The 25,849-nt window shown below is 39.2% G+C and overlaps 1 protein-coding gene across 3 annotated transcripts in view; it reads left to right on the top strand.

Moving 5' to 3' along the window:
• LOC130906692 (transcription factor COE1-like) overlaps window positions 1-16,376 on the top strand; it is a 68,616-nt gene extending 52,240 nt beyond the window's left edge. For 2 of the 3 annotated variants that reach the window (XM_057821234.1, XM_057821236.1), the window contains 6 exons: window positions 3,858-3,946; window positions 6,022-6,087; window positions 6,349-6,697; window positions 6,773-6,970; window positions 7,057-7,127; window positions 15,973-16,376. In XM_057821234.1, the coding sequence (XP_057677217.1) occupies window positions 3,858-3,946; window positions 6,022-6,087; window positions 6,349-6,697; window positions 6,773-6,970; window positions 7,057-7,127; window positions 15,973-15,984 (785 nt within the window). In that variant the 3' untranslated portion in view covers window positions 15,985-16,376. The remainder of the gene's footprint in view (window positions 1-3,857; window positions 3,947-6,021; window positions 6,088-6,348; window positions 6,698-6,772; window positions 6,971-7,056; window positions 7,128-15,972) is intronic. The other variant, XM_057821235.1, reaches the window with a different exon arrangement.
• The last annotated feature ends 9,473 nt before the right edge of the window (window positions 16,377-25,849 follow it).

The raw sequence follows: 25,849 nt of genomic DNA, 5'->3' as shown, positions 1-25,849 counted from the left end.
GATGAAAATTGCGCCTTGAGGCGAGGTAGCTTCTAATTGGTCCATCTGACATTTAACCGAGAGTCCTATTGGCTGCCAGTGACCGCTGTGACCCGCTGATTGGCTGATGAGTTCAGTGTGTGACCCGGGAAACTCGAGCCGTGAGAAGCGAACTCGAAAAACACCACATGCGCATGTGTTTTCTTCTGGGAAAAGATTTTTTTTTTTTTTTTTTTAAAAGAGTTTTACAGTACAGACAAATCATTTCCAGTTTTATGCCTTAAATGCAGTACTAAATTGTGCCACAAGGTGAAGGGCAGCACTGAGCTTTGCTGTATTTCAATGCAGCGTCATTTAGCGAAGGGAAGAAAAATATACCGTATTAGCCCGAATATAAGACGGCCCTAATTATAAGACGACCCCCTCTTTTTCAAGACTCAAGTTTGAAAAAAGACTTTGAACACCAAATTAATTTTTATACAGAAAATAATTACAGTCCATCTGAAACAAATGATTATAACAATATATTTGAGAGAAAAAGCATGTTATTTTGCCTCATTCAAATCTTAATATCTGAACATTTAAATATGTAAACTAAAGTGCAATCACATTCGTAAATGAATGGCTTTGGGTTTTTGAAATGTAAATAAACCAATCTATTGTGATAAAACAACAAAATTGCAATAACTGCATTAACCATCAAAGTGAAGTCTAACTGTAACTGCAGTCTTGAAACAAATCTGAATAAGGAAAAACATTGCAATAAAATAATGCAAACGGGTTAAACTTGAGAGTAGCTGAGCGCTGTCATGACAGAACATCGCTTCAATGATATCTGGCACCATCTAGCGTCGTGAATGGGTATAACGTCTAGCCCGCGAATATAAGACGAGCCCCACTTTTTCAGTCTTATTTATAATATGATATATATATATTTTTTATATTAATATATTAATATATATTAATATATTTGAGAGAAAAAGCATGTAATTTTGCCTCATTCAAATCTTAATATCTGAACATTTAAATATGTAAACTAAAGTGCAATCACATTCGTAAATGAATGGCTTCTGGTTTTTGAAATGTAAATAAACCAATCTATTGTGATAAAACAACAAAATTGCAATAACTGCATTAACCATCAAAGTGAAGTCTAACTGTAACCGTAGTATTGAAACAAATCTGAATAAGGAAAAACATTGCAATAAAATTATACAAACTGGTTAAACTTGAGAGTAGCTGAGATCTATCATGACAGAACATCGCTTCAATGATATCTGGCGCCATCTAGCGTCGTGAATGGGTATAACGTCTAGACGGCGAATATAAGACGACCCCCAGTTTTTCAGTCTTATTTCAATGCAAAGAAACACCGTCTTATATTTGGGCCAATACGGTAAATGTTGTTGATTGTTACGATTTCACATGACATAAATGTTACCTTAGATTAGTTAGCTTTTCAATGGCATTTTGCATTGTACTGTATGTTAGCATTACGCTACAGAACTTCGATTAAAAACCGGCCTCATTAAACATGTTTTTACTAGAGTTGTCCGATAGGGACTTCATAACCGATATCCCGATATTGTCCAACTCCAAAAATATGATACCGAAATCAAACCGATACCGATATATGCGGCCGTGGACTTAACATATAATGGATAATTGTATTGTGATGCCACACTGAATGCTTTAATATTGATAATGCTCACATCACAGATGGACACTGAGCTTGGGGCCGATCCGTAGGGGGCCTATTTTCAAAAACTTAAAATTCAAATATTTGCAAAACCAAAGCCGCTAGCGACCTAAAACCAAAACAGGCGCCTCCCTTAGGCATATAATCTCTGTGAGCAGCAGCGACATAAAAAAATTCAAAGTATTTCTCTAATAAAACCCTGATTATTTTTTTTTACACAAGTATAACAAAACTTAAAATGGCTATAAAATTCTCAAATTTTATGCTAGATGCACAAAAATCACCAAAAGCAGAGATAATCACCTATATTTTCAGGATCAATAGCAATATTTAGCATATAAGTTTTTGTCCAAAAGAGCAACTTAATTTTTTTTTTTAATTTAGTGCAAGTTTTCAACAGCTAATAAATCATTCAATTTTCACATCAGAAACTTAGTACTTGACGGAAGCATGCAGAATCATCTTAATTTTACTCAACAAGAGAAACATTTTTCTATATACAATCACAACTTATTTAGGTTGAATTGCGCTATTGTGTAGTGATACAAAATCCAACATGGCGGCCGTCACAAAACAAAGAGCTTTTTAAGTTGAAAATTCTTGTAAATAAATGCTTAAATCCTGGAATTTGTATAGATATGAACGTAAAACAGTCTAGATTCTTGGTTAAAAGCAAAAAACAGGCAGTTAGCATTCATTTTACGTAAATATTTCAAGCAAAAGTTACGGTATTGTGTAATCCAACATAACGGCTGTCACGAAACAAAGAGCTTTTTAAGTTGAAAATTCTTGTAAATAAATGCTTACATTGCGGATTTTCTATAGATAGGAACGTAAAACAGTCTAGATTCTTGGTTAAAAGCAAAAAACAGGCAATTATCATTCATTTTACGTAAATATTTCAAGCAAAAGTTACGGTATTGTTTAATCCAACAATACACTAAATTTATCCATTGATTTTTTTTGCAACGTTTCAAAGTGCATGCATGGTGCTATTTAATATAAAAATTTACCATTAATCCTCAACAAAATCACTCTTGAGACTCATGCCTCCTTGTATGCAGTAAAACCTTCGTTTTATTTCCACCTAAATCCGGCGTTAGAGCCCAGCGTGTTTTTGAGTTATCACAGTGAACGCCAACTCAACGTTCTGCCTGGGTCGGCCCTATACGGGAAGGCGTGGCGCAATATCTGTGGGCGCTGTCTTATCAACTGATGGTGGAGTCTATGCATAACAAATGCAAAGCATCTTAGTTTGGAGACATCTAATAGTCAATAACCATAACTGCTGTGCTAAGCTGTGACCAACCCTTGTACAAAGGCAGAGTGCTTTTTCCATTCACACTGAAGGCAACATGCATCTTAGCCCAAAACCAATAATAAAAAACTAGGGCTGTCAAACGATTAAAACTTTTAATCGAGTTAATTACAGCTTCAAAATTAATTAATCGTAATTATTCGCAATTCAAAGCATATATAAAATATGCCATATTTTTCTGTACATTATTGTTGGAATGGAAAAATGAGACACAAGACGGATATATTCATTCAACATACGGTACACAAGTACTGTATTAGTTTATTATAACAATAAATCAACAAGATGGCATTTACATTATTAACATTCTCTTAAAGCGATCCATGGATAGAAAGACTTGTAGTTCTTAAAAGATAAATGTTATTACAAGTTATAGAAATTTTATATTAAAACCCCTCTTAATGTTTTCGTTTTATTAAAATTTGTAACATTTTCAATCAAAAAATAAACTAATAGCTCGCCACTGTTGATGTCAATAATTACACCATGCTCACTCATGGTGCTGAAAGCCATAAATTAGTTGGACCCAAGCGCCAGCAGAGGACGCCAAACACCAAAAAACAAGTAACAACCGGACATTACACTCTGCTGTCATTTTAATCTGTTTGAGCGGGGCATGTGCGTTAATTGCGTCAAATATTTTAACGTGATTAATTTAAAAAATTAATTACCGCCCGTTAAGGTGATAATTTTGACAGCCCTATAAAAAACTAATGTCAATATTATCCAAAATCATTCTTAAATGCTTTTATCGGCGGATATTATCGACTACCCAATAATATTGGACAAATCTAGTCTTTACTAATAATAACAATATCATGTTTAATTATCATTTCTTTCCTGGGTTTGTGACCTGTAAAGCTCTCAATGAGCCCACCATCGACTACGGCTTCCAACGATTACAGAAGGTCATCCCTCGTCACCCCGGAGACCCCGAGAAGCTTCCAAAGGTTTGTACGCTCACACGCACACATACATTAACTTGAGGCATTGGGCTGTGTGACGGGATTAGCCGCAAACAGATTGCAGCAGACAAATTGTTCAATGAACATTTTGCTCTCCATATGCTCAATCTACACTGTTGACTGTGCACTGACACATTTGGCCACACCCTTCTCCTCCCCCACCCAGCTGATGTTATTTGACACATTGCGATGATGTCACGTGATGAGGTCATCGCTGCGTCTAAGGACGATCGCAGAGAAAGTCATCAAATCATCTCATCGGTGTGTGCGTGTGTGCAGAATGACATCATGATGAAGGAGGGCGTGACCTGGCGTGTACGCCGTCGTTGCTAATGGAACATTAGCGCGGCATAACGCCGCTAATGTGTCGCCATTACATGCACTTTAAGTCGCGTCCCGCGCACACGCGGATGTGGTTTCGGCGATTCCCGGTCGCTAACGATAGCAAGTGTAATGTGAGATGGTTCCCATGATGTTAAGTGGGAGGCACACGATAAAAGTTCCTTCTCTTCTTGCTGATGAGGAAATGAAAGGTTAGCTCATTGGCTGCCATTGATGTCAATGGACATCAAATTTATTTGAACTGGGAGATAGTGAATGATCCTTTTTTTTTTTTTTTTTTTGCAACTTTATTGTTATTATATATATATATATATATATATATATATATATATATATATATATATATATATATATATATATATATACATCTTATTCTCCGCGTTTTTTCGGCACGCCGCGCAGTTGTACCATTTAACCGATCGGCACCATCCAATAGTGAAATTTAAAAATTTTTTTGTTAATGCCATTGACGGCCATGTATGTCGATTCTATTGATGCCAATGTACTTGGATTCCATTGACGCATATGGAAGTCGATGCCATTGACGGGCATGGACGTCTAAATTTCCCATTCATTTCCAATGGCATTTACTTTGGTTTATGCCATTGACGACCATGTATGTCGATTCTATTGCTGCCAATGAACTTGAATTCCATTGAGGCATATGTAAGTCGATGCCATTAACGGCCATGGACGTCCTAATTTCCCATCCATTTTCAATGGCAAAAAAAACCCAATGTCCCCAAATTAAGAGGAAATGACCAGATATCAATAGGATATGCCCCTCAAATGTCCCCATAAGACCTGATATGACCAGGACATGTCCCCCAAATGTCCCTAAATGACCTGATATGACCAGGACATGTCCCCCAAATGACCTGATATGACAGGACATATCCCCCAGATGTCCCCAAATGACCTGATATTACCAGGACACGTCCCCGAAATGTCCCCAAATGACTTGATGTGACCAGAACATGTCCCCCAAATGACCTGATATGACCAGGACATGCCCCCAAATGACCTGATATGACAGGACATATCCCCCAAATGTCCCCAAATGACCTGATATGACCAGGGCACGTCCCCGAAATTTCCCCAAATGACCTGATATGACCAGGACATGTCCCGCAAATGACCTGATATGACCAGGATACGTCCCCCAAAATGTCCCCAAATGACCTGATATGACCAGGACACGTCCCCGAAATGTCCCCAAATGACCTGATATGACCAGAACATGTCCCCCAAATGACCTGATATGACCAGGACATGCCCCCAAATGACCTGATATGACAGGACATATCCCCCAAATGACCTGATATGACCCGGACACGTCCCCAAAATGTCCCCAAATGACCTAATATGACCAAGACATGTCCCCCAAATTACTTGATATGACCAGGACATGTCCCCCATATGACCTGATATGACCAGGACACGTCCCCCCCAAATGTCCCCAAATCATCAGGAAGTGACCTGATATTGTCCCTGAAATGTCCCTAAATCAACCTGGGCGGGAACCAAGATCTGTATCACCCCAAAGCAAAAACCCATAGTAATTTCTCCAGAAATTGCAGTTTCGAGTTACAATTAATTATTTTATCTTATTATTATATATACTCAATTATGTATATGTATACAGTATTTTAGAATTCATTTTAATTCAAGTTAATTTATAATTTGTTATGGACTTCCTGTTTCTTCTGCTTCTCCAGGAAGTGATCTTGAAGCGAGCAGCCGACCTGGTGGAGGCGCTATACGCTTTGCCGCACAACAACCAGGTCAGCTTACGCCAAGCATGAACTCACCAATGTGTTAAAGTCATGTGAACTACAGATTGACATTTTTTCAGGATTCTTACTTGACCCACAGGAGCGAATTTTACTATTATTTCACTGGCTGCCTTAATTGTCATTGAAGACGATAGACATCCAGTCCGTCCGAATGAACGTTCAGTCAAGAGGATTGGACGTCTATCACCGTCAATGAGTTATCCTGGTTACAAACTGAAGTTCACGTGACACCTTCTGATCATGTGGCAGGATGTGATGGTGAAACGAGCGGCAGACATCGCAGAAGCGCTATACAGCGTCCCCCGAGGACACGCCCAGCTGTCTGGCCCCGCCCACTCCGGTGTAATGGGCGCTAGTTCATTTACAGGCCAGCTGTCTGTCAATGTGTCAGAGCCCTCTCCGAGCGCACCCCCTGCAGGTTACGCCCGGAGCGGAGGCGCATCACCTCACGGCTATGCGCCTGCCAGCTCCACGCCGCAGCACTACTCGCACACACCGCCCCCCCACGCCGCGTACGCCAATAGCGCCGCTGCCATCGGCAATCTGGGAGCCTCGCCGACCTTCATCAACGCCTCTGTGGCCAACTCGCCATACGCAAGTCGGTATTAGATGCGAATTTGTGTGGCAATATGCTTTCGCACGATTCCTAACGCGTGTCACTTTGTCCGCGCAGTGCTACCTTCCAGCCCCACGATGGCGTCATCCACGTCTTTAGCCACCAACTGTTCAGTGACGGCGGCTGCGGGCGTCTTCTCCTTCTCCCCTGCCACATTGGTGTCAGCGGCAGTCAAACAGAAGTCGGCGTTCGCCCCGGTGGTCAGACCTCCGTCGTCGCCGTTGCCGTCTTGCACCAACGCCAACGCCCTCCAAGGTGACACAACAACGCCACGTGATCACCAGGACATCATCACTCTCCTCCATTTTGCATCCTAATTCTACTCCTTCTCTTGGTGCGAGTGCAGACACCAACTTTGCAGACTCTGTCAAGTTGTCATCGGCCGCTCTTCAAGGCCTGGCTTTCAGTTGAAGTATGTCCCGCCCTCTCTCGTGACCTCACTTCCTGTTCTGCTGTCCTCCTTCCTTGCACAAAACCTCTTATTCATCAATTCAGCTTTTCCCTGTCTTCCTATTGGATGAAAAAAGTATCAGTAAATGATATTATTTGTGTCACTCAGAGGTGTCCAAATAACAAAATATCATTGAATATGGCCCGTACAAGAAGTTTAAATTTAGCCTACATTCAGTTGTATTTCTCAGTTTTAACACTAGATAGAGCTGATCACTTAAACCAGGGGTCGGCAAGCCAAAATGTTGCCATATTGGACCAAAAACAAAACAGAAAACAAATGTGTCTAGAGCTGCAAAAATTAAAAGCCTGAAAGTGCCTGCGGCAGCAGAAAAAAGCCTCAAATAGCATTGTTGTGTGAATTAGAGTCATATATTGAGACAATTCGACTATATACAACAAATTGGCAAAGCGCAGATGACGAGAAATTAGTCTCTTAATCTGCCGTTTAGACCTACCTGTCAGTGTAGCGCTCTAGTGTCCCCAGTTTCAGTCTCTCCACTCCAATATTTTTACAGGATATTCTTTTTATTGAAGTATTTTTCCCCAATTTCTAAATAAATGGTATGGTCATGACTCATGACAAATAACAGTCGTGTGCTAAATGGAATATGAAATATTAATAATGCGTTTATTCAGTACAAGACAAAATTACTGCATAAAGGTGAAAACTAGGGCTGTCAAACGATTAAAATTTTTAATCGAGTTAATTACAGCTTAAAAATTAATGAATCGTAATTAATCGCAATTAATCGCAATTCAAACCATCAATAAAATATGCCATATTTTTCTGTAAATTATTGTTGGAATGGAAAGACGAGACACAAGATGGATATATACAATCAACATGCGGTACATAAGGACTGTATTTGTTTATTATAACAATAAATCAACAAGATGGCATTAACATTCTTAACATTCTGTTAAAGCGATCCATGGATAGAAAGACTTGTAGTTCTTAAAAGATAAATGTTAGTACAAGTTATAGAAATTTTATATTAAAACCCCTTTTAATGTTTTCGTTTTAATAAAATTTGTAAAATTTTCAATCAAAAAATAAACTAGTAGCCCGCCATTGTTGATGTCAATAATTACTTACACAATGCTCATGGGTGCTGAAGCCTATAAAATCAGTCGCACCCAAGCGCCAGCAGAGGGCAACAAAACTCCATAAAACACAATTAACAAGTGGGCAGTTCACTGTACTGTCATTTAAATCTGTCTGAGCGGGGCTTGTGCGTTAATTGCGTCAAATATTTTAACGTGATTAATTTAAAAAATTAATTACCGCCCGTTAACGCGATAATTTTGACAGCCCTAGTGAAAAGTGGCAACTTCTTCCTCTCCCGAACGGTATTTTATTTTATACCACCATTTTTGTCATTTCCCTGCCCCGGCTTCGGAGACGGAGTAAAGAGCGTCGTTCTGCTACGGCCACGGCAGTGCTCGTCGCCCGGAATGAACACCGAAAATAGCCCATTCTCGGTGGACAAACCAGTCGATGTCGGAGCGGGGTGCTGCTCGTGGCCAAGCCGAGAAAAGTGCATTCTCGGCGGGCATGCCTTTATCGGCCAGCGACCATGGTGAGGGACAAGCCGCCGGTCGTCGGCTGTGTGGCCTTCTCGGTGGACAGGAAGTATTTTTAGGTTCACCCACAAAATGCAAGCCACCTCCTTATTAAAACGTGTGCCATGATCCCAGTATTTGACATAATATAAAACACGTAGCTTATTTCCCTCAACCATCTTCGTCCATTTTCAAACATTTTTAAATGTGCTCCAGGGAGCCTCGAGGGCATCGCTAAAGAGCCGCACGCGGCTCTCAAAACACGGATTGCCGCCCCCTGACTTAAACAGTGCCTCTCCATTAGCTCTGGGGTCAAAAACTGACGACGTGTTGAAATCAATGTAAGAAACTGTAGAATTTCAATACAGTTAGTCCCACAGCATGCCTACTGTCCACCCCAGCTGAACAAAGTGAAAGTCCTCCCTCACTTTGTCAAGTCAGCCACGTGGTGCGTTCAGGTACACCACACAAACCATTTCCGCCACAATAGAACCCGATTCGTTACATCATTACAGGTATTATAATTACCGTAATTTCCCGAATATAACGCACACTTTTTTTCAACTTGTAAAATCATGGTGCGCATTATAAACGGGTACATGGATGGCGACAGAAATATATATATATTACATATATATATATATATGTAAACCATGTTTTTTTATTGACACAGCCACGTTGTGTTGAAGAAACATATGCGGCGACCCGTTGCCGACCATGACGGTACGTGACGTCACCATTTTGTTTCGGTAATACTTCACTCTCATCGGCCGAATGATTTCGTCTGTGTTAAATTCTGCTATTTTCACTCTTCATAAAGCACATAATTTAGTTTCTTGAACTCATTTGAGTCCACGTTTCTTCCAGCTCCGCAACTCGGACCATAACAAACGTAAGCACACAGACTTCCTGTCCGTCAACTATATCTGTCCCTCGGGAAATTCAAACCCAAATAACAGTAGTTCCTATTGTTACTGTCGTGTTGACAGCGATGAGCTCTCACGGATTTCCGATTTGCGTTCTCACTTTAATCTTACCGTATCAATCCATGGAGGAAACATTTATTCATCATGATGAAACGAGCAAGTTACAGTGCCTTGCAAAAGTATTCGGCCCCCTTGAATCTTGCAACCTTTCGCCACATTTCAGGCTTCAAACATAAAGATATGAAATTTAATTTTTTTGTCAAGAATCAACAACAAGTGGGACACAATCGTGAAGTGGAACAACATTTATTGGATAATTTAAACTTTTTTAACAAATAAAAAACTGAAAAGTGGGGGGTGCAATATTATTCGGCCCCTTTACTTTCAGTGCAGCAAACTCACTCCAGAAGTTCAGTGAGGATCTCTGAATGATCCAGTGTTGTCCTAAATGACCGATGATGATAAATAGAATCCACCTGTGTGTAATCAAGTCTCCATATAAATGCACCTGCTCTGTGATAGTCTCAGGGTTCTGTTTAAAGTGCAGAGAGCATTATGAAAACCAAGGAACACACCAGGCAGGTCCGAGATACTGTTGTGGAGAAGTTTAAAGCCGGATTTGGATACAAAAAGATTTCCCAAGCTTTAAACATCTCAAGGAGCTCTGTGCAAGCCATCATAGTGAAATGGAAGGAGTATCAGACCACTGCAAATCTACCAAGACCCGGCCGTCCTTCCAAACTTTCTTCTCAAACAAGGAGAAAACTGATCAGAGATGTAGCCAAGAGGCCCATGATCACTCTGGATGAACTGCAGAGATCTACAGCTGAGGTGGGAGAGTCTGTCCATAGGACAACAATCAGTCGTACACTGCACAAATCTGTTCTTTATGGAAGAGTGGCAAGAAGAAAGCCATTTCTCAATGATATCCATAAAAAGTCTCGCTTAAAGTTTGCCACAAGCCACCTGGGAGACACACCAAACATGTGGAAGAAGGTGCTCTGGTCAGATGAAACCAAAATTGAACTTTTTGGCCACAATGCAAAACGATATGTTTGGCGTAAAAGCAACACAGCTCATCACCCTGAACACACCATCCCCACTGTCAAACATGGTGGTGGCAGCATCATGGTTTGGGCCTGCTTTTCTTCAGCAGGGACAGGGAAGATGGTTAAAATTGACGGGAAGATGGATGCAGCCAAATACAGGAACATTCTGGAAGAAAACCTGTTGGTAACTGCACAAGACCTGAGACTGGGACGGAGATTTATCTTCCAACAGGACAATGATCCAAAACATAAAGCCAAATCTACAATGGAATGGTTCAAAAATAAACGTATACAGGTGTTAGAATGGCCAAGTCAAAGTCCAGACCTGAATCCAATCGAGAATCTGTGGAAAGAGCTCAAGACTGCTGTTCACAAACACTCTCCATCCAACCTCACTGAGCTCGAGCTGTTTTGCAAGGAAGAATGGGCAAGAATGTCAGTCTCTCAATGTGCAAAACTGATAGAAACATACCCCAAGCGACTTGCAGCTGTAATTGGAGCAAAAGGTGGCGCTACAAAGTATTAACGCAAGGGGGCCGAATAATATTGCACGCCCCACTTTTCAGTTTTTTATTTGTTAAAAAAGTTTAAATTATCCAATAAATTTTGTTCCACTTCACGATTGTGTCCCACTTGTTGTTGATTCTTGACAAAAAATTAAAATTTTATATCTTTATGTTTGAAGCCTGAAATGTGGCGAAAGGTTGCAAGGTTCAAGGGGGCCGAATACTTTTGCAAGGCACTGTATACAGCAGCCTTTAAAAGAAAAGTCACATCCGTTTTGTTTTCTCCTCGATTCTGGTAAGTTGTAGAAGTTGTCAAATCAAATTATTACCGTAAATATTGTCAGTTTATGGTAATGTTTTGAACTACCAATGTGCTATGCTTGTCCTGTGTTTCACCAGTCAGTAAAATGACATTTCTGTATCTGTACACGAGCTGTTTTCTTGTATTCTTCTATTTATTGGTGCTAAAATTAGGGTGCACATTATAAACGGGTACAATAATTTCACCTAGATTTTACAAGTAAATTTGGGGTGTGCATTATACACGGCCTTATATTCGGGAAAATACGGTATTACTATTATGATATTATTATTCCGATTTTTATTCATAATTTATTTGTTTTGCTCTGTGTAACTGCTATTTGCAATAGTACCAGCAGCATTTATTAAGGATTTATTGTAGGTTTTCAGGCTGTGGAACTAATTAATGGGATTATATATTATTATGGGAAAATCCTGCTCGACATATGACCATTTCGACTTACAAACAAGGTCCTGGAACAAATTAACTTCGTATGTAGAGGTACCACTGCAAATGTGCTCTTACGCACGTGTGGATGTACTACCTGCTCTATGCTTCCTGCGGCAAAATAAAAGCATGCATCACAAAACCAAAGTCAACATTATTAAAAAAAATAATAATTTTTTTAAACGGCTAGAGACAAAATGGCGGACGAGACTCCGGCATCGGAAAGTCGAAATCATGTAAGTTGAGTACTACCGGTATTTTGCTCTTATATAAAAAAAAAAAATACTTTAAAAAATAATCCAATGTGAAAAATTGAGCCATCTTTTGTTTTTCCTTGACTTTTTTTGTTTTTGCTGGACGTTTTCTTTGTTCTGCAAAGTTTGTTTCAGTAGTGTAAATATAAATATGTTTTTTTGTTTGTTTGTTTGTTTGTTTGTTTGTTTGTTTTTTTTTTTTTGCCATATTCTTATACAGTGCTGGCCAAAAGTATTAGCGCCCCTGCATTTCTGTCAGATAATGCTCAATTTCTCCCTGAAAATGATTGCAATTACAAATGCTTTGGTAGTAATAGCTTCATTTATTTTGCTTGCAATGAAAAAACACAAAAGAGAATGGGGAAAAAATTAAATCGTTATCATTTTACACAAAAAATGGGCCGGACAAAAGTCTGTTTCTCAAAGGTTGGCACCCTTTGAGACATCATGTAATGCTTCTCTAATTTGTGTAATTTCACAGCACCTGTTACTTACCTGTGGCACATAATACAGGGTGACCCAAAAAAAAGTTTACACTCAGTTGACTGCTTGTTTAAAAGCCATTGAAACATATTTAAATAGGTTGTCATGCTTAAGTGATTCATTAAGGTCCCTCAATGCAGCTGGTAATCTCTCGTCTCTACAATTCCTGTGCTTCTGCTGAAAATGAAGAAAACTTTAGCTGTACCTGAATTGCTGCGTGCCGGTCTGACACCTACTGAGATTGCAGCAAATCTGAGAATATCCAGATGTGCAGTCTACAAAGTTAAAAAGAAGCTGAAAGATACTGGAACAGCCTCACGAAAACCTGGGTCTGGAAGTGCCCGATCTGTGGGGACCAAAAAATAGTTTGAAAAGGTGATATGTGGCCACCCAGAGTCCAGATCTCAATCCCCTGGATTATAGCATATGGGCAACTGTGGAGGACAGTGCCTGTAAGAAGCCACAAACTTCTGTGGCAGCCTTGGAGAGGTCCATTGTTAGATCTTGGGAAAAGATGACAGCATCCTACATAAAGAAGACCTGTCAAGCGTTCCGCAGGCGCCTGGAGGCTGTTGTGACACTTAAGGGAGGACCCATTGAAAAATAGAGTGTACTGTACATGTTCTTTACAATAATGTATAATGTGTGATTAAATTCTAATTCTAAGATGAATAAACATGGCATTTAGGTTGTATTATGGCAGTGTAAACTTTTTTTGGGTCACCCTGTACGTGGTGATTAACACTAAATCACACTTGCAGCCAGTTAAAATGGATTAAAGTTGACTCAACCGCTGCCCTGTGTCCTTGTGTGTCCCACATTGAGCATGGAGAAAACAAAGAAGACCAAAGAACTGTCTGAGCACTCGAGAAGCAAAATTGTGAGGAAGCATGGGCAATCTCAAGGCTATAAGTACATCTACAAAGACCTGAATGTTCCTGTGCCTACCGTGCCCAGTGTCATCAATAAGTGTAAAGCCCATGGCACTAGAGGTGTGCAAAATTTCCGATTCTTAGATTATTCGCGATTCGGCCGTGGAAGATTCGAGAACGATTCACAAACATCCAAATTCCGATTATTGAAATATGCCAAGTAAAGCGGAAGTACAACACACTCAGCGCGCCGCGCGGTCAATGAGGAACGGAGCGAGAGTAGCTAAACATCATGCTTCTCATTACCTGGCCCCTCGGGTAATGCCAATGCTCAACTCACGGCTCTAGCTCAACTCATGCCACGAGATAAAACAACAACAACATACCTGACTGCTGCCGAAAAGCTGCTACAAAGTAGCATAATGTTATGGTAGATATCATTTATATAGGACTAGATGCATTATGGATTCGGTAGCGTTAGCAGCTCACCTACAAAAAGTTAGATGCGGCCGTTAGTAAACGGCCGCCATCTTAAAGCAGTACACCTCCCTGCAAGGCTGTTGTAGCGAACCTTCCAAGCAAACCTAATTAACTTTTTATCTAAAATACTCCTAAATCAGTAAAATATTGACTTGAATCTATCTTTAAAATAGTTTTAAAACTTTCACATGTCGAAAGTAGACAAAAGGGAAATTATGGAATAATGGGAGCAATTTCAACAACTTTAACGGTTGATTCACAACATTAAATTAATTGAATGTAGTTTAAAGCTGCTGATACAGAATGGGGACTGGAGTTTTTTTATTTACTGTTATTTTTGTATATTTGTTTACTGCTATATGTTAACTTGATACTGAAATAGTAGTTTGGTTTAGCCTGAAAGTATTTTTGAACAATTTTATTAAAAAAAAAAAAAAAGGAGGAGGGTGCATCAATAATCGTTTTATAATCGAATCGGAGCCTCTGAATCGTAATCGTAATCGAATCGTTAGGTGCCCAAAGATTCCCAGCTCTACATGGCACTGTGGCTAACCTCCCTAGACGTGGATGGAAAAGAAAGATTGGCGAGAGATTTCAACGAAAGATTGCGCGGATGGTGGATAAAGAACCTCGACTAACATCCAAACAAGTTCAAGCTGTCCTGCAGTCCAAGGGTACAACAGTGTCAACCCGTACTATCCGTCGGCGTCTCAATGAAAAGGGACTCTATGGTAGGATACCCAGGAAGACCCCACTTCTGACCCAGAGACATAAAAAAGCTAGGCTGGAGTTTTGGAAGAATGTTCTCTGGTCAGATGAGACATAAGGAGAGCTTTTCGGGAAAAGGCATCAACATCGAGTTTCCAGGAAAAAAACGAGGCCTTCAAAGAAAAGAACACGGTCCCCACAGTCCAACCTGGCGGAGGTTCCCTGATGTTTTGGGGTTGCTTTGCACCCTCTGGCACTGGACTGCTTGATCGTGTGCATGGCATTATGAAGTCTGAAGACTACCAACAAATTTTGCAGTGTAATGTATGGCCCAGTGTGAGAAAGCTGGGTCTCCCTCAGAAGTCATGTGTCTTCCAGCAGGACAAGGACCCAAAACACAATTCAAAAAGCACTAGAAAATGGTTTGAGAAAAAGCACTGGAGACTTCTAAAGTGACCAGCAATGAGTCCAGACCTCATACCCATAGAATACCTGTGTAGAGGTCTGAAAATCGAAGTTTGGAGAAGGCACCCTTCAAATCTCAGAGACCAGGAGCAGTTGGCCAAAGAAGCATGGTCTAAAATTCAAGCAGAGCATTGTAAGAAACTCATTGATGGATACCGGAAGCGGTTGTTTGCAGTTTTGTTTTTTTTTTTTTGTATTTTTTTAAAAGTTGTGCTACTAAGTATTAGGCTGAGGGTGCCAATACTTTTGTCCGGCCCATTTTTTGAGTTTTGTGTAAAATGATAATGATTTAATTTATTTTCATTCTCTTTTGTGTTTTTTCATTGCAAGCAAAATAAATGAAGATTTTACTTCCAAAGCATTTGTAATTGCAATCATTTTCTGGGAAAAAATTGAGCATGCAGGGGTTCCATTACTATTGGCCAGCACTGTAACTCTGGATAATTTTGTTGCTTATAGACCCTTAAACTAATTCACTGCCATCAACAATTATAGACATGAAATGTATTTGAACTAGGAAGGCTGACATTGAGTGATCATGATTCATGGACATTGACAATGATAGATGTCCAATCAATTTTGACTGGGAGGGCTGGCAGCGATCAAATTTAATTGGACTTATAGCTCCGCCAATAAGGTAATTTGGACACCTCTGTTGTAACTTTCATGTTTTAAATGTTGATTTTAAATTATGTGCCACCAGAAGTTTGACTTTTTTCTTCTTCATGTTCCTTTTTGCGGCTGTCCCAGGAACGATTTTAAATGTGTGGGTGTTTCCAGAAAGAACCTCCTCAGCTCATCCGGACAAGGCGTCAAGACAGGAAGTTGTATTTATTTTGGCGGGGCTTCTCTTTGTTATGTTTTTCTGCAGCACTTAACTTTACTGAAACATTTGATTGTTTTATTTTGTTGAATTGCTTACAATGAGGTGTGACTTCCTAGTTAGGCTGAAGAAAATTAGCCAATCACAGCTGAGATTTTAATTGACTGTTTTCACTTCAATCCTTCATTCTTTACAAGTTTTATTCAACTTTTGTCTTAAATTTTCACACTATTTATTTACTTTGGAAAATCTACACTGTAAAGAACTTTTATATTCTTTTTTTTCACTTTGGACTGTACAAAAAAACAACTTTTGTGATATTTAATTAAACTTTCTTGGGTGTTACCTGCTCATTTGTTACTTTTTCACAAAAATAGATGCAAAACTATATGAAGGAGAAATTTTTAGCACATATTATGAATGTATATACGGTACATATACTTTTACATTCAAACTTACTCCTCCATTATATTGTATCTATGTTGCCGTCCCTTGATTGTCATTGCACATGCGAGCATATGAGGACTTGACAGGTATAAGAGCAGACCCATTAGTTAATGGTAGTCAGCTGTAGCTCTCTATTCATTCATTCTAGCACCGCTGGTGCACTTAACCCACGTTCTTTAACGCACACGCACAATTTAAATGTGCAATTTAGTCTCTGAAAATGGTTTAAAAGCCCAACAAAGTCACAAATCACAATGGAAAACGTTAATTAATGGTTAGTTGTACTATGTTAAATGTATTATTTTCATATCACGTCTGATTTTGTTACAGTTCAATGTTGAACATTATTGGCTAACAGGCTGCCATCGACGTCGATAGACATCCAATCCATTTGAAGTGGGAGTTCAAATGTTCTATAGACTGGACGTCTATCGCCATCAATAAGTTAACACACATGCTGTAGAGGTAGGTAGAGCCAAATATGTTACTTAAGAGTAGCATTCTTTCCAAATAATATTGCTAAAGTAAAAGTATAGTTATCCAAAATATATACCCAAGTACTAAAAAAGTATTTGGGCAAAAGAATACTCAAGTAAATAACTGCTTATAATATTGTATTTTTGTTTTTTCTTAGCACAACGTAATCTATATGAATTGTTAATATTATACTGTACTATAGCCAAATTACATGACCATATTAGGCCAAACAAAATAGACAAAAATCATTGCGTGCCATCTAGTGGAGAAAAATATTTCTTACCATGAAATTAAAACAACCTTATCTCAGGGTTTCCGTGGTCTATCTTAGCCAAATAAAAACCAAGAAAGAGTTTCAAATCAACGCTTATGAGTAATATTGACGTTATGTGAAATAGTATATTTTTTACAGTGATTTAAAGACACCACATGATTTAAAGCGGAAATGTGAAGTAAGGTTGGCCAACCATGTTTTTGAATAATGTCAATGGCTAAACAATTATAAGCATATTTTCGTTATTTTTTTTTTAACGCAACCCTTTCAGATTCTTTGTTTAACCCATAGCAACGCCTTTAACAACGAAAATGCTTTTCTTCGGCAATCTTCGGAAATGACATCACACCTAGGAGTGCGAGGGAAGTCCGCCATAGAACAGTATTGTTTGTTGCATTGTTTCTCGGTAAGATGCCACGGCGGTGTGTGGCGATGTTTTGTTCTCACTCTAACGAAAAGTTGTTTGAGTGGCCAAAGGATGGCAGGGCACGTAAATGGACATCTTTCGTTCTCACGAAGCGAATGAATTTCACGCCATCATCGAGTAGTGTTCTCTGCAACAAACACTTTAAAGATGCCTGCTTCCTTAACCGGTCTGCTTATGATCAAGGATTTGCCAAAAAGTAAGTGTGATTTTTGGATAGATGACTGATGACTTTGTCAAAGCAGAGCTGCCAACTGTTGGAATGTACAGTAGAAGCTAGCGACGTTAGCCGAAAGCCAACTCGTGGCAATAGTCGTGGCATAGTTGTTGTTGTGTTCGCTAGGTTAAACGTGTTTAAATTGTGCGTCATCTACGATGTTGTCCGAAAGGGTTAATCCACTGTCAATCGGGAAAGGGGTGTGGATGTGCATATAAGCGGGTCGGCGTCGCGGTAATTCACGGTCACGTTGCCGTAAGAGACACACACCGCCGGTGAGTTTATGCACATTTATTTGTATTTGTATTATGTATTTCCACCTTCGTGTTTCAAGCATTGCATTGCATTTGTACGGTTCGGCGTTTCTTTCACGGTGATCGCTTCATAGCCTTCTAGTTTGTGTTTTACACCCTTACACCCTTAATCACGATATATCACCATTTCGAGATTTTATCACACCCCTAGTAACGACTCTAGTGTAGCCCAAAGTAGCGGAACAAGAAGCAATTTTTCTTCACCCATCTACTCAAGTAAAAGGTACGGCATGTTAAAACTACTTTTACAAGTACATTTTTCTCCTAATGAAATCCATCAGTGATGACACTCCAAAACTGCCTGTCACTGACACACTTAAGCAGAGTGTGTGAAATTGATGTGGGACTGGAAGTCAACCCTCGCGACAATTATCCTTCGCTCAAGAACAGCTTTCATCACACACACGTTCTTCCATCCTCTTCCTCGCAGTCAATGACGAGGATGATGAGGCGGTTCCCTGGGGGTTTGTGCCAAAAGACTTTCTCAGCCCACGCTCACGTGATTAGCATCGTTTTAGCTGTCAGCTAACAACGGTGACGATATTTAAGGACAACCAGAGCACGAATCCAATTCAGCTGCTCAAAGTTTGAACTTCCAGTCCCGAAAGATAATACAGACAGTGGCAGCCAAAGAATACACATGATCTCATGCGCATGCTAACTTCAAGACAACGCACACTCAAAACCTCTTGCGAATAACCAAACATCTCTCTCCAACCCCCAAAATAACGTTCCCCTTCAAACCTTTCACATAAACAGGTTTTTGGAGACCTGCGGTCTGCTCTCGGGGTGAACTTGCTTGGACGGCCAGACCTGGGCATGTTGGCAGTTGTTTTGAATGTCCTCTACTTAGGACTACTTACGTAGACTATATACGCGTCTACAGTCTTCTTTCTGAAGGCCTCAGACAACTCCTTCTATCTCACCATGCTGTTTTCTCACTTCAACAGTCAGTCACTGTTGAAAGTATTCTGCGTTGAGGAGTGGGGTGATGTCAAAGACTGGTAGATGGCTACAAAAAAAGCGTCTCACTGAAGTTATTTCAGCCAAAGGGGGCAACACTAGCTATTAGGCCTAACTTTTTCCTCAGTTAGAATATGCCTTTTTGTTGATATACAGTATTTGGTTTAATAAGGCAAGGCAAGGCAAATTTATTTATATAGCACAATTCGACACAAGGCAATTCAAAGTGCTTTACATCACATGAAGATCATAAAAATCACATTAAAATCAATAGAACATAAAAACAAAAACAATTGAAATAGGAAATAAAATTATACATAAAAATCGTAATTAATCATGAATAGAATAAATAATCATATAAAAACTAATAAATAAAAATAAATTAAAAAGATAATAAATAAGTAAAACAATGTTAATTTTTGTTGTTTACCTGCAATTAAATCACGTTCTTTTCCAGTGATAAAGAAAAACAAAATCAGACATTGGGATGTGAACATTTCTTAAAAAAGACCTGAATATTTCATGGAGTGTCCTAATGTTTTCACATGACCGTACATCTAAAATAACAGTCTTACACGAGAGAAAAACATCTCACACATAACCAAAAATCTCCACACCCAGAAAATGTATGAAAAATTAAAACCTCTCACACATAACCAAATCTCTCACACAAAATAATATGAAACTACATTTTCTCTTTAAAATGATAAAAAGGCTCTCACATTAAATGAAAAACTTTCACACATAACCAAAAATCTCCACACTGCAAAAAAGTGCAAAAAAAAAAAAAAAAATCTCACACATAACCAAAAGTATTTGCTACAACTCCCAAAACTCATAGAAGATTAAAACCTCTAAAACTAAACCAAACAACTGTCTACATCTAAATTAAACACTCTCATAGAGGACAAAAACCTCTCACACATAACAAGGGTTGAAAGTGGACCGGAACGAGCCGGAACGAAGTTCCGCTATGAGTTTATGAGGCGGTACCGCCCGGAACGCCGCTTTGATCCCGCAAATATGTCGGCAACTGTCCAAACACTGTTAAAAAAAAAAATACTGCCACGCATTCATCTACAATAAAAATCTACTAACGTCCAGTGTTGTTAATAACGGCGTTATAATGTAGTGGTGTTACTAACGGTGATATTTTCTTCAGTAGTGAGTAATCTAATTGATTACTTTTCTCATCTTGGCAACGCCGTTACCGTTACTGAGGCAGGAAAAGTGTGCGTTACTATGCGTTACGATGTTGGTTGACTGATGCGAGAAAAGTCTGAAAAAGACGGACTCACGGAGACGCGAGAGCAGAGCAGGAATGGGGAGGAGGCAAGGGAGTGTGATGCCGTTGCAAACGCGATGCTAGGTGGCTCCAATAATACCTGACCGTAGCCGATTGCCTACAAACTATGCCCAAATAATGCTTCGGTAGATATCACATATACACAGAACTAGATGCAAAGGACAAACACTGCTGCATTAGCAACATGTATAATAAAGAACTAGATGCGTTAGTAAACGGCCGCCATCTTAAAGCAGTGGACTTCTCAGGAAGACTGTTGTAGAGAACCTTCCTATCGAATCTAAGTGACTTAGATCGGCAAAACTTAACTTAAATCTATCTTTAAATGATGAAACCGTTTTAAAACTTACACAAGTCGAAAATAGACAGAAGGGAACTAATGCAATAACAGGAGCAATTTTAACAACTTTAACGGTCGATTCTAGGGCTGTCAAAATTATCGCGTTAACGGGTGGTAATTAATTTTTTAAATTAATCACATTAAAATATTTGACGCAATTAATGCACATACCCCGCTCAGACAAATTTAAATGACAGTACAGTGAACTGCCCACTTGTTAATTGTGTTTTATGGAGTTTTGCTGCCCTCTGCTGGCGCTTGGGTGTGACTGATTTTATAGGCATCAGCACCCATGAGCATTGTGTAAGTAATTATTGACATCAACAATGGCGGGCTACTAGTTTATTTTTTGATTGAAAATTTTACAAATTTTATTAAAATGAAAACATTAAGAGGGGTTTTAATATAACATTTCTATAACGTGTACTAACATTTATCTTTTAAGAACTACAAGTCTTTCTATCCATGGATCACTTTAACAGAATGTTAATAATGTTAATGCCATCTTGTTGATTTATTCTTATAATAAACAAATACAGTCCTTATGTACTGCATGTTGAATGTATATATCCATCTTGTGTCTTATCTTTCCATTTCAAACATAATTTACAGAAAATTATGGCATGTTTTATAGATGGTTTGAATTGCGATTAATTGCGATTAATTACGATTAATTAATTTTTAAGCTGTAATTAACGCGATTAAAAATTTTAATCGTTTGACAGCCCTAGTCGATTCACAACATTAAATGACTTCCATACATAGCAAAGGTTACTATCTAGTTATCGCAATATCGGCAATACCCCTGTGTCTAGTTTAGTTTAGGGTAAAGAATTGGGTAGGCCCAATGGTCCCAAAAACCCTTTAAACTTCACATTGTGTGACCTGTTTTTTGTTTTTGAGAAAAAAACAACATTAAAATTATCACCGGTTACTTTGTCAAGTAACTAATTACTCTTACATTCAAGTAACTGAGCAATTACTTTTTGGGAGAAGTAATTTGTAACTGTAATTAATTACTTTTTTAAAGTAAAATTAACAACACTGCTAACGTCAGATTTACATACACTAGTGTTAACAAAAAAGCCTAACAAACAGCTTGTGCAGCGTCATTTCCACCGATATTTATTATACATTTATTTCTTCGACGTAATTCTTCCCAGTGTCTCTCTCTCTCTCTGTGCCTATGGCAAGTCGCGTCGCAGGCAGGAAGAAAAAAAAAAAAAAACGGGATGACCAAGGATAGTCATCTGTGATTGGTTCAAATGCACATCAAATGCACAGGGGACAGAGATGAGCGAAAGAGGAACCTGAGGGGGAGGTTTGCAGCCACAGCCCTCTACGTTTTTTGGAACAACAAAAAGAGGGAAAAAAACAAGCTTGTTGAATTAAAGGAGAAATGTAACAAAAAATTGATCAGACCTTTAGGAGAAAGGAAAGAATTCATGAGGTTAATTTTATTTTAATCTTCCATGTTAATGTGCACGTTGGACTAATTTTTGTTCATTTATGTAAGGCTACTTACCGTATTGGCCCGAATATAAGACTGTGTTTTTTGCATTGAAATACGACTGAAAAAGTGGGGGTCGTCTTAAATTCGCGGTCTAGACATCATACCAATTCACGACGCTAGATGGCGCCAGATATCATTGAAGCGATGTTCTGTCATGACAGATCTCAGCTACTCTCAAGTTTAACCAGTTTGCATTATTTTATTGCAATGTTTTTCCTTATTCAGATTTGTTTCAAGACTACAGTTACAGGTAGACTTCACTTTGATGGTTAATGCAGTTATTGCAATTGTGTTGTTTTATCACAATAGATTGGTTTATTTACATTTCAAAAACCAGAAGCCATTCATTTACGAATGTAATTGCACTTTAGTTTACATATTTAAATGTTAAGATATTAAGATTTGAATGAGGCAAAATAACATTGCCTGGTACACCAGACTCACCGCTGTTCCAGCTATTGAGTCTGGCCACCATTCAGCGGATACAATTTCCAGGGCGGAGCAAGCCACAGCAAACAGACAGCGGAGTGGACCAATCAGCGACGGGCAAACGTGACGTTAGTAAAACGACGAGGGCAGGACAAGGGACTTGCGCGCGGAAGTAAACATACGAGGAGAGCGGAGTTTATTCAACATGGCTAGCGCGAGACAGACTGTTGTCAATGACTCGTGTCGATGTGTTTTTGGTAATTTAAAACTGATTTTACCGTGGATTGGAACATATTCTTGGCTCTCCTGTTCACCATCTGTGTTGTTGCGGAGACGACTTTCGACGCGCAAGTCACACGTCACGCAAATAAACGAATCTGATTTGTCGATTGATTTTGTACCTACTCGAGAGGCCGTTAATGGGCTGGGTCCCAGACTTTTCTCTCAGTGTTTGAAGAATACAGGGAGAACAGTCTGGCCATGCCAGGCAAAAAATAACATGCTTTTTCTCTCAAATATATTATTATAATCATTTGTTTCAGATGTACTGTAATTATTTTCTGTATAAAAATTAATTTGGTGTTCAAAAAGTCTTTTTTCAAACTTGAGTCTTGAAAAAGAGGGGGTTGTCTTATAATCGGGGCCGTCTTATATTCGGGCCAATACGGTATTTATTTCCTTATAATTTTTAAAAAAAGGTCTGTTTGGTTTGCTTTGTCTTCAAAATATAGTCCATTTCACTGTGCATAATGTATGTTATTTGTACTTATTGTTTTTGTTAATGTATGTTACTTATATCTCTATTATTTAAAAAATTCCATGTTTACATTATCTTCCATTTTAAAGTGCATCCTATGTTATTGAATAGTTAAAATTGATGTTTTGCTTTTATATTTGAAGAAATGAGGGGAAAATAAAAATGAAATGGCGTTTTAGATCGAATTTTGAAAATTAGTGAAAAAATACAGTGTAATGCAGTAGCCTAATGAATGTGTTAAACCTTTCATTCATTCATTTTCTGAGCCGCTAATCCTCACAAGGGTCACGGGGGCGTTGGAGCCAATCCCAGCTAACTATGGGCAATATTGTAAACCCTGAATCAGTTGCCAGCCAATTGCAGGGCACAAGGAGACGAACAACCATTCGCACACACAGTCATAATTAAGGACACCCCCCCCCCCCCCCCCAAAAAAAATGGAGTCAGAGAGTTCCGACAAGAAATTCTAGCAATTTTCTCCCCCGCACATAACCAAAAATTTCTCTTCGTTCAAAATCAACACTCACACACAAGATAACCTTACCTAAAATATAGTCGAGTCACATAGTTCCATCTTATGCCCATAAATATCTTTTTACAACAACAACAGAAAACACTCATACAAGACAAAAACCTCTCACACATAATCAAAAATTTATCTATTCTCTTTTAAAAACTAGACAACAAATTCACACAGTCAAGTTCCATCTTATGCCCTGCTGATCTTTTTTGTTCTTTTTCAGCAGTAGAAGGACACACAAAAACTGCACCCTCCACCCAGTCACCTCCACCCAAATGACATCACTGCATGATTGACACATACCAGCCAAACGTGCTTGTGTGTGTGTGATGGTTAAGATCAAACTGGTGTCAGTGAACTCATCGCAAACATGCACCATGATCTCACGCCGTGACGGCAGCGATGACACAATCATCTTTGGCAAAGTTGCATTAAACACACATGTATGGTTAACCTTAATTAGTCACTTTCCCAACATTTTATTTACTCATTGGCCTCTATTGACGGCGCTAAATGTCAATGGAGTTGAAACATGATCATTCACTGCAGCGGGCACATTTTGTTTTGTTTAATAACAAATGAGGTGGGCCGCGTTGACATGAAAGTGCATGTGTACTTCCTGGCGTGGAATAACAATGAGGACGAAGAAAAGAGGAAACTTTCCCGATTGTCTCTTTTCATTTCAATCTGATTTAACGAGAGGGAAATCAAACGTCAGCCGTGTGTGTGTGTGGGTGCAGGGTGGGGGTTAAGTTCTGGGTGGTGGGGGGGTGTCGACACGACAACAGATGCTGGGAGCGAGCAAGAAGAAGAAGAACGAAACCTCACCCGCCATCAGCCTGAAAATAGAAAAGCACATTCATGGGATAATTAGACTGGTGTGTGTGTGAGTGCATGTGTGTGAGATGCCCCCAAATGAAGCAGTCATGCTCATCTAGCTAAAAATGTACATATGAGATGCAGTATCAGCAAAAAGCATTATTTATCGAACACAGACTCACCCAAAGAAATTTCAGGCACATCAAAACACACATTCACGCCAATAAAAAAATCCCTCAGTTGCCCAAAAACAAAAACCTCACTCACTCACACCTCACACCACAAACTTCATAACTTATTCACTCCCAGCCATTTTCACCAGAGCAAGGCCCTTCGCTCCCGGCCGTTTTACTGGATTTTGACTGATTTTGCAAGGCCCACAGAAAATGCTGTTCTATTGCTATATGGAACCCACCAAAAGAAGGATTAGACTTCCTTCTTTCAGCAGGAAAAAAATAAGTTCATATCTTTTTCCATTCTTTAGAAATCAGCATTAAAAAATGGCTTAGTTTGAGCAATTTTCCAATTTCTGATGAAAAAACAGAAATTGAGCTTTTTGTGAAAGCATACATTTCAAATATAACTTTGACTTTAACACAGCTATTTTTGCTTTAGTTACATCCCAAATATCTGAATAATGTTTTCCTATTACAAAATATCATAAAGAACAAGACAAATAGAGCTTTTGATAGCAAAGTAACAATTTATTTACACATAACTAACAGAGAGATGATGCTGTTGTCGCCGAGATGACGCTGTTGTCTCCGTGACAGCCGGGTAAACTTTTCCCTCATCGCTGCCTGTCTCATAAAGATGGATTTTTTTGAGTCTCTGCGGGGTCTGCTCGGCGAGCAGCACGGACTCAACGGCATTGTCCTCTGCACTGGTGGTCCCGGTCGCTCTGCTCGGTCATCCAGCGCCTGGTATCCCGGGCGTCCTCTCGGTTGTTCTGCTCAGTCGTCCGCCTCCTGGCATCATTCCCCAAGCGCTCAACCGTGCGGCCC

The sequence above is a fragment of the Corythoichthys intestinalis genome, chromosome 18 (assembly GCF_030265065.1).
Source record: "Corythoichthys intestinalis isolate RoL2023-P3 chromosome 18, ASM3026506v1, whole genome shotgun sequence".
NCBI classification, from domain to species: Eukaryota; Metazoa; Chordata; class Actinopteri; order Syngnathiformes; family Syngnathidae; genus Corythoichthys; species Corythoichthys intestinalis.
Note: the sequence above shows the minus strand (reverse complement) of the source record. Positions and strands in the feature narration are given on the sequence as shown.